Source organism: Zootoca vivipara, chromosome 13 (assembly GCF_965207765.1).
Source record: "Zootoca vivipara chromosome 13, rZooViv2.hap1.1, whole genome shotgun sequence".
In the NCBI taxonomy this organism is placed as follows: domain Eukaryota; kingdom Metazoa; phylum Chordata; class Lepidosauria; order Squamata; family Lacertidae; genus Zootoca; species Zootoca vivipara.
The window spans coordinates 51,635,871-51,652,198 of NC_142596.1; the positions used below are offsets into that span (position 1 = coordinate 51,635,871).

The window sequence follows — 16,328 nt, forward strand, 5'->3', positions numbered from 1 at the left end:
ATCAGCATCATCTTAACCCCACATGTTCAGAAGCCATTATCAGATTGCTAATTTTGCTAATAGGCTTCTTCCAGGACATAGCATGAATGGAAATGAAATAAGTGCGAACGCTATTCACCATTGTTCACTTTGCAATTAGTAAGAAGTTAGCAAATGAAGTCCAGCCTATATCTGCCTCATTGCAGGCACAATGAAGTCACCCCAGCTCCCTCCCTTATCTATTTGCAGCACAAAGGGACTCTCTTCCAGAGTGATCTGCTAGAGGTCACCACAATGTCCTCATTTGTTCTTTGGCTTCCTTTGAAGCAGATGAAGAGCTGAGAAACATGGCTGGTGGCATGGCAGGTGGAGGCGGGCATTATTGCCAAATTAGTACCTTGTCTATTGGCCTTTCAGCTTTGTTCTAATCGCTCCCCTTGTCTGAAACGCAATGAGGCAATCCTTCCATATTTAAGTCCCGTGCATTAGAGATGAGGAGTTAGCAAAAGCTTCAGCCTTCAAAAGCAAAAATGAATGATTCAAAATAACAGTAAGCACCTTTCCCCACAGAATATTCTTTTGCCAGTGGCAAGTAACTTTTGCCAGTGGCAAGTAACTTTTGCCAGTGGCAACAGATAAAAATATAGACCCAACTGAAAGGAACAAGCAGCTCATAAAATGTTTTGTTTCACACTAAAAAAACACCAAAAACTTTACATCCCCAACCTACACCCTTGTGCAAATTAATTGAAACAAACAATGAATTTAGTAGTTTATTGTACAAAAATGTGAACTGTTGAGGAACTGATTTGGATTCCTTTCTCCTTCAAATTTGTATTCAATGCGTCACTCGTCTTGCGGGGATCCTTTTTGTTTTGTCGAAGCAAGTAAGCGTCATCTCTAGGAGCTGTTTTCTTCTTACGACCACACTTTCCTTTACGTTTAGGAGAAACCGATCTGGTTTCCTGCTTCAACTTGATGACATGGCTGACAGTTGCTAAGCTCACACCAACCACTGAAGCACTCTCTCGATACGTCTTAGCTGTGTGTTAGTGCAGAGTTATGATTTTCGTACATTTCTTAGGTGTCACATCCATCTCCAACGGCCGTTGAATTACATCTGGTCTTGTTTCTAAAAGCTGAAATACTGTAGCTGCTGACGTAATGATTGCATCATACACTACAGCAGTCAGACAGGATTCTAAAATCTGATGCAATACAGTAGTTGCTGACGTAATGATTGCATCAGCCAACATAAAAAATGATCAAACTGACTTTTCGTGTTTGTTTTGAGTACAGGATTACGAGTAAGATAGAAAACATGCTTTATTTCAATTAATTTGCACAAGGGTGTATGCATATTTAAGTGGTAGCAAAGTTTATTTATTTCCAGATTTCTGTACCGCTGCAGCATTAAGTAAGTTTGCTACCAAGTGAATGTACATAGAATTACAGCCATATTTAAACAAAATAGTATTGTTGTCATTTCCCTTCTGTCCTTGATGCTGCTTTCTAATGTTCGCAGGATTGATTTCTGTTAGGGGCAGTTGATCTCAGCCAATCAGGGATCACATAAAGAACATAGTGGCATTATGATTCGAATCAGATTTGGCTGCTGATCTCATTGGGGGCAAATCAACCAATTGAGCTTGAGTGCTGTGCTTCCTGAATTGGTTACAGGGGTGACTAACTGCTCTCTCCCTCTCTTTTTGACATGATTTCTGAAAGACTGCCAAAAGGGCAATACTGTTGACCTTGTGTAAAGGCTTTGAGAAAAGTGCTCACTCCTACTGTAACCTCTCTTAAGTATCTACCAGAGCAGTCCAAAGCACAGAAAGTTGGTGTAAGTTACATTGCCTTAAATTAAGCCTGCAAATTTCATCCACTTGTGTGCAGAGGAGAAAAGTTATGGTATGATTGTTTTTAGATTCCCATTATAGACAATGGGAGTAAAACAGAAGTTTGGATTTAACTGATCAGATTCGGGCCTGAATAACTGATAAAATTAGAATGGCAATCCTAAATATATCAACCTGATTACAAATGCTACAAATACAAGGCAAATTTTGTAGCCATTGTTACATTTTCTACTTCAGCGAGGCGCTGGCTGGTGTGCGGCAACGAGAAGGGCGATTTGCATTGTCACGTGCCTGGCGGCCGCCAATAACCAACACTGACCCGCCGGAAAGGAAGCCGGCCGGGTCACGACGCGGAGCGAGCGCAGCTCTCAACAGCCACCACCACGGGAGGGTGGTTTTAGACAAACTTAAAGAAGCTGGCTGGATGAGCTCAACCTGAAACTTGCTGAGCAAAGGATTGTGCTGGCAGAGAAATCAGCGGCTTGTGAAGCCTTATTACAGGAGATTGCAACCAACACAGCAATTGACAAGTGTTTCTTACAGTCATAGTTATATAGTCAATATAGGGCGGCACAGAGTTAAATTTTTTAACTTTTTTAATGGTGGTGTGCCTCGTGATTTTTTTCATGGAACAAGTGTGCCTTGGCCCAAAAAAAGGTTGAGAAACACTGTTCTACTTAATTCTCCTTGGAAAATTGTTAATCATATGAGTCTTCTAAGGATGGGCCAGTCCTGGAACTATGAATTGCAAACACCCCACATATCAGGAACTGGCCCAAGCGTTTTGTGCTCTTCTTCCTCTCATTACTGTTGGTCATTTCCCTAGACTGGGGTAGCCAGTGTGCAGCCTACTTGACTACAACTCCCACCATATGATTATTAGCCATGATGCCTGACACTGATGGGATTTGGGGACCAACAACATCTGGAGTGCCTTAGATAAACATGGCAAGCACAACCACAGGGCATAGCCCATTCTTCACGAGGGCCAGGTTTTGTGGCTACAGCCTTTGAAAAGATCCTTACTTGAGCAGTGACATGCTAGTATTCTTAGAGTAAAATCCAAAGAATCCTATAAGCCCAAGCTCTAGGGTGAGGGGTTCACACATGCCCAGAGTCTGAGGGTAGGGGTTGAACTTGAGTTTCTTGAACATTAAGCCCCTCTCACATGGAAATCTAATGTTTAAGCAGTGGGGAGTTTGAAAAGCAGTTTGATAAAAAAAATTGTAGGTGTTTGTCTGTTATAACAAACAAATAAACACACCCCAATAGTTGTACCTAGGGATTGATTAACGTCCTCTGTGGAAAACTTAATTGTTTTGCTATTCACTGAAATCCACAGTATAATCTTGACTTAACATTGGTCATTTTCCCAAGATCCCCTAACTCTTATTTTGCACATGTGCATTAAAGAAGTGCAACTTCAGACCTTGTTGTGTATTCTGCCACCATGGTGCATGTTGCAATGTCATGATTGGTTGGTTTCACATGCACCTGTGAGTACATCCTGCAGCCGTTCTTATGAAGTGCTCTGGGATGGAGCCAAAAGGGACAACTGCATTGAGCTAGGTGTGGCAAAGTGGCAGGTTACAGCAATCAATATCCGGCCTCACACAAAGGTTGCAGCGATCTAGGCTTAATGAGCATGTGCAGACATGACAAACTAACTTGTCATCAGTCTCAGGATGCAGCTGGTTGTTTTTTAACCTATCAAATCTGACCATTTGTGACTTTCAGCACCACCACTGGTTCTGCCCAAATAGCTGTTTGCCTTATCCTCAAAACTAGGATCACAGTAAAAACAAAGACTTCAATGCCATTTATGAATGTGCACAATCAATTTTTGGGGGTGGGGGGTGGGGGCAGTTCTTCTCCATTGCTAGTCACATTTTAAACCTTTGTACTACTGAACATCTGAAGAAAAGAACGGAAGTAAATATGCCACAAATATTTTTCATCCTCTGCAGTTTCATGATAGATTATTCTGCAAGTGACTGAAGGATTTGGAAACTTCCAGTTGCCGTTTCTTAATTGCATCAACTCATAACAGTGGATTTTATAATGCTAAGCTGCCTTAATGTATAGTGCTTGATGAGCCAGTTTGGATTTTCATTGGTTTAGATGTAGTTTAATTTTCTTTCCCCCTGTAACTCTTTTATTGCAATCCTTATTTTTAGCAATCTTTTATTATACTCTTTTTCATGTAGTGAAAACAATGCAGTGTTTCCCCCAAATGAATAGCTTGAAGCAAAGCAATAACATATTGGTATTTTAATTCACTTATTAAATACATGCACTGAAATTTTTAAAAAGAAACAAGCCTAAGACAGCAGCTCCCCCCCCCCGCCATTTCCCCCTCTAGCATGCCGAGTTGCATAAGCTAAATTATTTACAGTTTGTAGACTCACAAAAGAGAAGCAGATTTGGGTTATTTGCTTTTCTGATAAGAAAAGAGGATTGAAGTTGCTGTGATATGCTGCTTTGTTAATTTCGTATTTGCTCCCTAGTGTATAAAAATCTTTTAAAAGAATTCACTCAAGTACTTGCAGGCTCTTTTGAAACTGCATGGAAGTAGTAAGATTAAACAAAACATGAAAAGATCTTAAAAATATAAGTCAGCAAATGTTTGATAAAAATAAAAGTGCTTGGTAGCAGGAAAAACCTCTTTGGAGCTCTGTTTATTTCTTCTCCAGGAAAGAGGCCTCCTGCATGTTGCTTGAGAGAAGCCCTGAGGCTCTCTTGGCTTCCAGTGATATCAAGCTTCCAGTACTAAAATAAAAGGGGTTTGCAAAGTATAAAGAAAGCAGTTTGTTTGTTTTTTAATGACCAAAGCGGCATTTGCTAATGAAAGGATGGCGATCTACTGCAGAGCAAAAGTGATTTATTTTTTTTGCTGTTTTTGAAGAATTTCATCAGTGAAAGTAGAGGTACTTACCCTGTTTCCCATATTTTAAGACGTAGTCATAAAATAAGCCATAACAGGATTTTTAAGCATTCAAGGAATATAAGCCATACCCCGAAAATAAGACATAGTGATAGGCACAGCAGCAATGCTTGCCATGGCAGGAGGAGGAGAAAAAAACAAGACATCCCTTGAAAATAAGCCATAGTGTTTTTTTTGAGGAAAAATAAATATAAGACGGTGTCTTATTTTTGGAGAAACACGGTATATGTGCTTGTAATTGGTCTTTCTTTGTTGCAGAAACACAAAATGCCAACCACCCCCATAACCACTTTTTCCAGAGAGTAAATGTTGCTGGGGGTGTCCAAGTTGCAACTGTTCTAGAATAAGTACCAAACTATCCATGGGAATGAGAAGCTATTTTTCATTTATTTAAGCAGACTTACATTGAAGTTTATTATCATGTGTCCAAATACAATGCAGGACAGGCTATTGTGAACATAGGAATACAATATATAGTTGCAAGTGGAGAAGAGCCATTTGCGAGACAAAAAGCATTTTAAGTTGGGATGGAACCGTGTGTGTGTGTGTGTGTGTGTGTGTGTGCATGCCCATCACACTCTGGTCCAGTCACATAATACTGTAAAAATGGCAAAGTGGCTATTCATTATTTTTATACACTAGGAAAATATGTGCTTGAGTCAAGATGAATCTATCTTTGTTTAGGGCATTAACTGTTAAGAGGCACAGAGGAAGCAATGAAACTGGATTATAATCACTCATACTGCATGTGTAATTCAATTAAAGTTACTAATGACATTTTTTAAAGGCTGTCCCAATACATCTTCCAAAAATTGACCGATTTCTCAAGGGCAACAACTTGGCTGACCTGGGTAAATACTGACTATAGTCGTGTATGTTTCTCCTGAGTCAGGCATACCAAATGTTTAAGGCTTTTTTTTGTTTTCACCTTTGTAGGTCCCGACATCTTGTCCCCCACTGCGGCTCCTGTCATCGTAATTCCTCCACGCAATACAAGTGTGGTCGCTGGGAGTAATGAAGCCATCCTGGAATGTGTGGCCAATGGCAGGTAATGTAACAGCCAGGACAGACTGAGAACTCATTTTAAGGAGCATGTTGACCCTGAAATAGGAGAGAGGACGTCTGTTTAATTCAAAGTGGTAATATGCAGAATTGGTCCCCCCCCCCCGAAGTGTGGAATCTAAACCTAGTGAGTGGAATTGTATTCCTAGTTGCCACTTCCCTGTGAATGCAGAGGCATTCTTGATCGTAATTAGTGCCGTCTTCAAAACTGAGTTATAATGAAACTCCCTTCCATACAGCTGAGTCCCTAGAGTAGTGTTTATTTTCATAGTGATGTACATTATTCCCTGAACTGCAGAAAGGAATAGGCAAGTTAAAAATAATAATAATTTTGTCAGTATTATTTATACAGAAGATTAAAGTTGTGCAACTCGTCTTGGTGGACGGGTGTCTACAATGTTAGATGTCCTTGCAATTAATCACAGCACTGTTGAATATGTTAATTTATATGCTATCCTTGTTCATTAAAGATACTACTTATCCCCTTCATCCCAAGGAACTCTTTGGATATGGAAAGGGAAGCCACAATAGCTGTTCTGCTCTTCAAGTACCTCAAGAATGTTAAATGAGTACTGGGGATTTGATGCTTTCTTACCCGTGAACTGATTTTTTTGCAATGCGTACAAGGGTGGGAGAAGATCCCTCCGGAGAGATAAAGATCCAAAATGTCCCAAGAGCCAATTGATTGCTTCTTCCTGCAAAAGCGGAGGCATTCTTGATAATAGTTAGAGCCACCTCCAAAATTGAGCTATAATGAAAGTGCCTCCCATACAGCTGTGTCCCTTGAGTGGTGTTTATTTTTAGCATCCTTTGCTTAGGCAAAGCAAATCATTAGCACTTAAAAGTTCCATTGCTGTAACAATTAGCCATGCTTGTTTGATGGCACTCGAGCTGTTCTTCCCCTCCTCTGATGCATGCTTCTGCCTACGACCTCGGAGCGGCATCTAGATTTATTTCTAAGTGTCCCTTGCTCAATGTGCCTGCAATCCTGGAAGAGTTAGGTGAGTCATATGTTCAGTGTGTTATTACTGCAGATAACATAATTCACAGTAATAATTGGTGTGACTTTTACCCTCACAGGCCTACTGAAAAATTAAGCATAGCCTGGAAGAGGAACGGGATCAAAATAACCAGTGGAGTTAGCAGTTTTGGGAGACGTCTTGCTATTGCCAACCCAACCTCTGCTGACATTGGAATGTACGTCTGTGAGGCACACTTGAGAGGCATCGCTGCTGCTGAGCCAGTGAGAGCAAAGGCTTTTCTGTCTATCCTAGGTAATGCTACTTTTTCATAACACAAGCCTTGAACTGAAGTACAATAGGAAATAGAAATGGCTATTTTAATATTTCACTGACCTTACAGCTGAACTTCTCCTTGGCGAATGGAACAAAAGGGGTGAAGTAGGGTTATCTTCAAAAATTAATTCTTCATTGTGAATACAAATTAATCAAGGATATTATTTCCCTTAACAGCAATGTTATATGGAAAGCATTGTGAATCTTAAACTGTGATCACGAAACTGGAAGAAACATAGTATATTAAATAGTTATCAGGCAGCTTACATGTCTTGGTTTCCAGCTGGCTGAAGCCCTGTCTAATTGCCAGCTTATTCCTGGGAGAGCATTTAAGAAAGTTGCTCTGTATTACTTTCTACTTGTGAACACTTATAGAGAAATTTGGGGTTCTGGAGAAGAAATGGTTGTGGTCATAAAGTATCCCCAAGCTACCTTGCAGTCTAGCCACAAGGCCATCAATTTAACTGGCCATTTCTTAATCCTGCAGACCTCTATGTGACCTCAACGCTTAAACAGCACCTCCTTCTGAAACATCCTTAACTCTTGCTTTTGACTGCATGCTGGCTGTTGAAAGAAGAAACGTCCTGCCCTCCAGGCATCATTGCAAGGGAGAAACAAATTTCGCACACTTGAAGTCCCCCTCCCCCCAGTCCCACCCCCACTACTTCCCCAGAATGCCTACTTTTAGGGACTTATGTAAGATATGTGGGACCTGCATAAGACCCACTGGTCTCAGATTAGCTGGACGTGTGTGTGTATTCTCTGAGCATAATCATCCATGTGATCCATGTGATCACCTGCATCCTAAAGAAGTTTGGTCCGTTATTTGCTGTTTGGCCATGGTGTCTGCCATATTGATAGACCAACTATAAGGCTTTTGGTCATATCTACCAGGTAGATCCTGCCCTAGAATGCAGAATGGGTCTGGCATACTTTGCTCCATCTTAACTTGACTTAGTACCAGGTTCATCCGTACAGGATTGCACCATTAGAATCATCGAATCATAGAATCCTAGAGTTGGGAGAGACCACAAGGGCCATCCAGTCCAACCCCCTGCCAAGCAGGAAACACTATCAAAGCATTCTTGACATATGGCTGTCAAGCCTCTGCTTAAAGACCTCCAAAGAAGGAGACTCCACCACACTTCTTGGCAGCAAATTCCACTGCCGAACAGCTCTTACTGTCAGGAAGTTCTTCCTAATGTTTAGGTGGAATCTTCTTTCTTGTAGTTTGAATCCATTGCTCCGTGTCCGCTTCTCTGGAGCAGCAGAAAACAACATTAGGATGGATGAGGGAGACATGGGAAGAGAAGGAATGGCTCTCAGAGTGCGCAAGCCACCTCTGCTGCCTCTGACCAACTCTGCTGTCCGTCAGTGCCCTTCCTAGCTTCCTTCTTGACACATGATGTGCGCTCTCAATGTACATGTGGTGAATTCATACTTTGTTTTATGTATTTGTTCTAAACGTAGCAGATGGCCTTTATTATCTTCAGGCACTTTGGAGCATTTTATGCAAGTCAAGAAGGGCTTCTCATTTTTGCCCTTTGCAAAGTTGTGCTACACTTTTATTCCTTGTCCTCATTTTATTTTAGAATGCATTGTGTGAACTTTGATTCTAAGGTTCTTCCTTTGTTTTATTCCTGCAGATTATTATCTCCCAGCTTCTTTTCCTTTTTTAAAAGAGCAAAAGCCGATTTCAATTATTTATGATTCTGATTTAAGCCCTTTTTTATCCCCACCATTTTATTGTGACTAATTTAATTTTGCTGCTGTCCTGTCAGATCCTGCTTCCTGCACTATTTCAACCCCTGATTCTCCAAGTGAAGATGGTGCTTAAGTAGATAGAACAGAAAAACCAAACACTAGGTGAAATGTACTCGGAGTCGAGAGTGAATTTCATGCTCTTTATTCAGCTCATAGTCATCAAGGAGAAGAGGAGAAGAAGAATCGCTCTTTTCCCAAAACCATCTGCTTATATACATTATTTACACAATGGGCCTTGCGTGATTGGCTACTTCAGGGCTACACCTGTGGGCCAATTATATTGTGGATTGACTTCTGCCTGCAGCCTGATTGGCTGCTCCTACAGGCCAATCAGGTAGCAGATTCGCTTCTGCCAGCCGCCTGATTGGCTGCTCCAGCAGGCCAATCAGGTTGCGGATTCACTTCCACCTGGAGTTGGATTGGGTAGCTCCCGCTGATTCTGAATCCTATTGTTCTAGGATTCAGCTCAGTACATAACACCAGGGGAAAGATTTTGAGTGTTGCAATGACAACCTTGATTAGAGTTGTCTGCATACTCTTATTTGGGATGTTTGATTTATTTCTCATATCAGTTTTTATAGGGGCACTGGTGAATGAAGTCATGAAAAGAGCTTGCAGTATGAAGAAGCAGATGAAAAGAAATCAGTAACAAATTGGTTATCAGTTAATTTTATTGCACTTTTCATGCGGCAAGCCATTCTCGTTTGGTTTGTTTACTCCCAGTGTCAGCTGCATTGGGGGATTTATGTATTTGTGGAACATTAGGAGGGGTGTCTAACAGGAAGCTGAAACAGCCCAGTAGTGGAATAATTCATGAAAAAAAAGGCTGGCGTTCCAAAATGGAAGGGTGCCATCTCTTAATTAGTCAGGGCACAGCATCAAGGGGAAGGTGCAGGCAAGAATCAAATATGATAAAGAGCTCCTATAAAAGGGATCGTTCTCTCTGAGCTTTCTTGAAGGTGTTTCTTCTGTAGCCTACATTATTAATTTCTGTTTTAGCAGCACTTAAGGACTCTATTATGCTTGTCCATTTCTGCACATAAAATATTTGTAGAGTACACAAGTAGATAACACCATGCATGTCTTGGCATAAGGAAAACAAAAGGTTTCCTGAGCCTGCTTAAATGTTGTGCTAGACAAGCACTCCAGAACTGACCGAAAAGTTCATTCAGAGCAGAAATTCTGTCCACCAGGCTTCAAAAAATGGGACCCTGGAGAGGGAGAATTGGCTTCTGGAGTGATAAAAAAAAGTGAACAGGCATAATAAATTGGGATGAAATGTAGTGTTTTCCAGAGGGGAATTTAATGAAGATATTTTCGTATCGTGGCTTAAGTAGGTTAAACACAAATGGATCGTACACTACCAAGAGCAATGGGAATATGAAATAATTCATTCAGCAATCTGTAAAGCAGGCATGGGGAACATTTTCCCCAACAGATATTGCCAAACTATTATTCCCACAGCATGTTAAGCTTAGCCAATGGCTAGCATCCCCCCTGCCCCTTGCTATAGAGTGTTTCTGCAACACTTTGAAGGCCAAGTGCTGATAGCCTTTTGAATTGAAGTTTTAAAACAGACAAAGGCAAAATATGGATGAATGTGATGTTACAGGGAAGGGGCAAAGTGGAATTTGGAAAAGGAAATGGTAGTTCTGGAAATATAGCGTAAAAGCTGAGTAGGCGAGTTTTAGATCAAATAAACAGAACAGGTTGGTTATAATTTTGGTTGCTGATATTGTTGTTGTTTAGTCGTTTAGTCGTGTCCGACTCTTCGTGACCCCATGGACCATAGGTTGCTGATATATTATGAATAAATAGGACATGTTGGGTATGATTCTGCTGGTTATGTATTTCCAAGAAAGGTTGTGATATCCTCATTCCTGGGCTTTTCATAAAGTGGGATGATTCAGCCATACTGTAATTACAAAATTGTGGGCGGGACACTGTATTGGGATTAAATAAGACAAAGCTTTTTTTAAAAAATAAACTTTTAAAACTTTCAGCAATATAAAAACTTAGCACCAATGAATGTGGAGAACTGATGGACACCTGTTTCCATGCCCTGGGGAAGAGACTTGGCTTTCTGGCCACAACTGCCTCAGGTGCTCATAGGTCATTCCTGTGCCAGACCCTCTCGGCAAGCCTGCCCTGCCCTCTGTAGGAATCTTCTCCAGCTGCCCAGGCACTGCTATTGGGTGCCACCATTGCCCTTCCTGTAGGAGTTCTGCAACAGTCTCTTTGCACCCTATATTCACATTTTAGGGTCTCTGCCCACTGCCACCCTAACCCTAACCCTAACCCTAAAGAACTTGTCCTCTGGCATAGGTCAACCTGCAAAGCTGAGACAATTAGAAATCATTAAATCAATCGGTTGAATCATTCTACCAGTTGACCCAGAATGCAGCATCCTATGGAAGGAGGGAACTGTGCCAATCCAATGCTAATCAGGTTAGGTGTGTGTGTGTGTGTGTGTGTGTGTGTGTGTGTGTGTGTGTGTCATTGCTCTTCCTCAAAGGGGAGGAGGGTGGGTGGGTGGGTTGTGCTGCTTGAACAAGTGAAGGTGGGATAGAGGCACATATATCTCCTGCTCCCATTGCTCACAGTCTTGTGGTGGCTGGCTATGCTGAATTGTTGCAAGACATCACCTGAGCTCTCACACATGCTTCTTAGTAGCCCAGAAGGTTGTCACTCAGCAGCACAAACTACCACTGGAAGCAAAAAGGCCTCATTCTGGTGTAAAGGGCAGACAATATTCCCTTCTGTTGATACAGTAGTATAGTATTATGATGAGCAGGTCCTGTGTACTGCAGAGCAGTGCAAAATAGAAACATGATGCTGTTAAACCCATAACAAATTAAAAATGGTTCGAGTTTAAAAATTTGCTGGACTAGATTTCAGATGGAAAATACTGACTGTTCCTGTGCAATCATATAAACCAGCCTGACTGCAGAAGGCACTGATGCCATTGTTTGCCACCATAGTGGTCGATCAAGATCCACTTCTGTCATGTAAACTCCTAACCTGGATTTTGCAATGCAGACAGTGCTCATATGCTAAATGCACTTGACTTGAGGGGCCTTAATTTGCACCCCTTTCATTTCAATAAAAAGCTAAGGTCCCACTCCATCACACGAATGCATTTCAGTGCCCTGGTATTCTATCAGTCAGAAATTCCTGCAAAATGCTTCCAATCTGAATATTTAGTGAGTTGTATCCATGATGCATCAAGAAACAAAATGATCACCAGCATGCTACTAACACATAGCACAATTTCCCAACTAGTGTGGCAAAGCTTTCCTTGATTTCTTCATACAGTTCTAGCAAAGATAAACTAAGGTGGTTCCAAACTCTGGTTTTATTAGCTGCAGTAGTTATAAATTTTTTTAAGGGTAGTGTGTTCCTGAGCTGGCACAGCGGCAGTTTGGGGGAAGATTTGCTGCAGATTAGATAAGAACATATTTGTTCTGCCACTAGTCATCCAAAGATTAAGTATTGCCATCACACTCATTTGGAAATGGGACTACAGTGGAACCTCGGTTTATGAACACCTCGGTTTATGAATTTTCGGTTTATGAACGCCGCGGACCCATCTGGAACGGATTAATTCACTTTCCATTACTTTCAATGGGAAAGTTCGCTTCAGTTTATGAACGCTTCAGTTTATGAACAGACTTCCGGAACCAATTACACCCATGCTTCAGTTTATGAACGCTTCAGTTTAAGTACTCCATGGACCCATCTGGAACGGATTAATCCACTTTCCATTACTTTCAATGGGAAAGTTCGCTTCAGTTTATGAACGCTTACTCCGCGGACCGTCTGGAACGGATTAATTCACTTTCCATTACTTTCAATGGGAAAGTTCGCTTCAGTTTATGAATGCTTCAGTTTATGAACAGACTTCCGGAACCAATTGTGTTCATAAACCGAGGTACCACTGTAATTCTTTTTTAAAAAAACAACAACACACCAATATTTTCCTCGTGTTCTTGGAGGTCCTTTAATATAACAGCTCCAAATAGTTATTTTTATACTGCCGTTTTAGTAGGAGTTTATGAAATCTTGCCACTACATAAAATGAACAATTGTGCTTTAAAGCAGAAGCTGTGGCTGAAAATAAAACTGGACAAAAGGGAAAATAAAAAAGCAATGATACAAAGATGTCAGGATAGTCGGGTGGGACAAAGCAGTGTGAGACCACAACGCCTCATTGCCGTTGACCCCTTGGACGTTGACAAGGTGGAGCAGAGGCAAAAGGCACAGTGAGAAGACTCCAATCCTATCTTTACAAAGCCCCCAAACATTCCATTCTTATTAAAGGATGCCTGACCTCTCTTCATACTTAATAACATTTTATCAATGTACTCCTTTAACATAGCAAGCCAGGCTGCAATCCTAGCCCCGTTACACCAGAATGTATGTTCCATAGAACATACTTCTCCACTGTTGGTTGGAATTTCTATCCAGAACAAAAGGCTAGAGGACAGAAACAAGAAAGCAAGACAAAGAGAGAGTGAATAGGCAATGCGAGGAATGCAGCCCAATCAAAGATTTGGCCCACAATAGGCTATTTGTGCCTTTGGACCTTGGCTTCAAGTTTGTTTTCTCCAGCAGGTCTGATGAAGCAGTTGAGTTGTAGGCTGCCTTTAAATTTGGAGTAGATGACACCAGGCTTCTGAGATCTGAGAGAGGTCTTTGACATTTTCTCTGCAGCAGAAAGATGCTGTCCTGTGACACTTGCCAATTCACAGCGAGGAATGAATCAACCCTCCTCCCCATGAGTCATTGTGGGCGGCTGCTGGTGAAGTGTCTGTGGTGACTGGGATTCATGTTTCGTAGCTGGGGAAAAATGTGTGTTTGTGTGTGTTTGTGTGTGTGTATAATATCTCCCTTTGGGAACAAATTGTGTCATAAGGCGGAAGCAAAGGAGCAGCCGTACACACGCTTTGATAGAGTCTGTGTTAGATCTAAGCAAGATGAGAGTAGGCAGCATTTACATTAAGGCAAACAGGATAATGTGTGTGCAAATATAAAGGATCATAGTATATGAAGAATTCATCATGCGAAAGGCTGGACTTAATTCCCAAACCGGAATTAAGATTGCCGGAAGAAATATCAACAACCTCAGATATGCAGATGACACAACCTTGATGGCAGAAAGTGAGGAGGAATTAAAGAACCTTTTAATGAGGGTGAAAGAGGAGAGCGCAAAATATGGTCTGGAGCTCAATATAAAAAAAGCCAAGATCATGGTCACTGGTCCCATCACCTCCTGGCAAATAGAAGGGGAAGAAATGGAGGCAGTGAGAGATTTTACTTTCTTGAGCTCCATGATCACTGCAGATGGTGACAGCAGTCACAAAATTAAAAGACGCCTGCTTCTTGGGAGAAAAGCAATGACAAACCTAGACAGCATCTTAAAAAGCAGAGACATCACCTTGCCTACAAAGGTCCGTATAGTTAAAGCTATGGTTTTCCCAGTAGTGATGTATGGAAGTGAGAGCTGGACCATCAAGAAGGCTGATCTCCGAAGAATTGATGCTTTTGAATTATGGTGCTGGAGGAGACTCTTGAGAGTCCCATGGATTGCAAGAAGATCAAACCTATCCATTCTGAAGGAAATCAGCCCTGAGTGCTCACTGGAAGGGCAGATCCTGAAGCTGAGGCTCCAAGACTTTGGCCACCTCATGAGAAGAGAAGACTCCCTGGAAAAGACCCTGATGTTGGGAAAGATGGAGGGCACTAGGAGAAGAGGACGACAGAGGATGAGATGGCTGGACAGTGTTCTCAAAGCTACTAACATGAGTTTGACCAAACTGCGGGAGGCAGTGGAAGACAGGAGTGCCTGGCGTGCTATGGTCCAGGGGGTCACGAAGAGTCGGACACGACTAAATGACTAAACAACAAAAGATCAACACATTTGCTAGATGCAGGTATTGGCTGCAGTTTTGGAGTGAGCAAATCTGGTTTATATATAGAGAGGTGCATTTTGAGGGACAAAGAAATGTAATGAATGTCAGCTGCTCCCTTTTACAAATTGTTCACCAATAATCGAACTTGCAGAAGATGAGTCTGAGTGCAGGTTTCCTCATTAGCTGTGCAGGAACACCATTTTGTCACAGAATATGTACAATGGTTTCCTATCTCTGTGCATATTGCTTGATTGTGAAATGTGTTTTCTGAAAGCTGAGTGAAAATGGACACCAATCAAATTATTCAGAAAGTTCAAATTTATTTGCCTACTATGTATGGGATGTTAAAGAAAATGTTTGGCAGCTCCCCATAAGTTTCAAAGGATGCTCTTCCTTATACATATTAAGCGTCTGCAAATATTAGAGCTATTTATTTGGCACAATTATTTCTTTTCCCTTGGATCTTCCTTCTTGGCCCCTTAATTCACAGTCCTAAGCACCCTTGCCAAGGGGTAAGCACCACCGAATGGAACATTCTTCTGAGCAAACACGCTTAAGGAAAACTGATCTGCTTTCCCACATTAGATTATTTTAGGATTGTGTTCCAAAGTAGATCACAAGTGTAGCCGGAACCCATCAATACACAATCCCATTCTATAAGCCTAGCTATATAACAAACACAACTCTACAACAATAGATTCAGTAGGATTGCCCCCCCCCAGTTATTAATATAAATAAGCCTACTGTCAAAAATTCAACAATGCAACATCAACTGTACTAATAATAAATTTAAACGATTTCCAGAGAGCAGCTTAAAACCAAGTGAATGTGAATAAAGGCAAACTCTAGGAAAATAATAACATTGTCATGCACAAAAAGCCATATCAATCTCAGCTTCCCACTTAGTAGTGTGGAGAAGTTTCAAAAATTGCCCACACATGTTGGCAGACAGGCCCAGTCTTCACTCCTGGCTCTCACCTGACCCTTCTCCACCTTTCACCTGGGGAAGAACAATATTTACTGCCCTCTCACACACCCAAGCCATAAAGGGAGAGGCACAAATGGTTTTATGTCCAGCCCATAACGTTTCCACATTAATCTGAGGATTTTAATTTTTCATGAAAACCAGCATTTGATTATACATATGTATGAATGTGAATGTCTCTTTCCCCTCAAATTATAATTTGAAAGTGCATTTCGATACATTTTCTAAGGTAATGACTGTGTTATTTGGAGATGTGTGAAATCTGACCGAGAGTGACTTCTAAGCCACACAGTAGCGTGGGAAGTTTGGATCAGGTCAGTGGAAGCCAGAATTTGCAAAAAATGGCATTCCTCAGGCATCTCTAGGGGGTCTTCACATGGCATCCACTTTGCATATTGAGAAACAGCAACAGCTTTTTTTTTAAAGCGGGAGCCAGACGTACACTTTGCGTTGCCAATGACCTCATGCTCAGGGATGGCCAACTGGGGTCCTACAGGTTGACTCCAGCTCCCAAAGCAAGATTATTTG

The 16,328-nt window shown here is 41.4% G+C and overlaps 1 protein-coding gene across 4 annotated transcripts in view; it reads left to right on the top strand.

The window, feature by feature from the left end:
* Positions 1-16,328, top strand: part of SDK1 (sidekick cell adhesion molecule 1) — a 574,710-nt gene that overhangs the window by 327,402 nt on the left and 230,980 nt on the right. For all 4 annotated transcript variants that reach the window (XM_035130977.3, XM_035130978.3, XM_035130979.3 and 1 more), the window contains exons 6-7: positions 5,719-5,830; positions 6,925-7,118. In XM_035130977.3, coding sequence (XP_034986868.2) covers positions 5,719-5,830; positions 6,925-7,118 — 306 coding nt within the window. The remainder of the gene's footprint in view (positions 1-5,718; positions 5,831-6,924; positions 7,119-16,328) is intronic.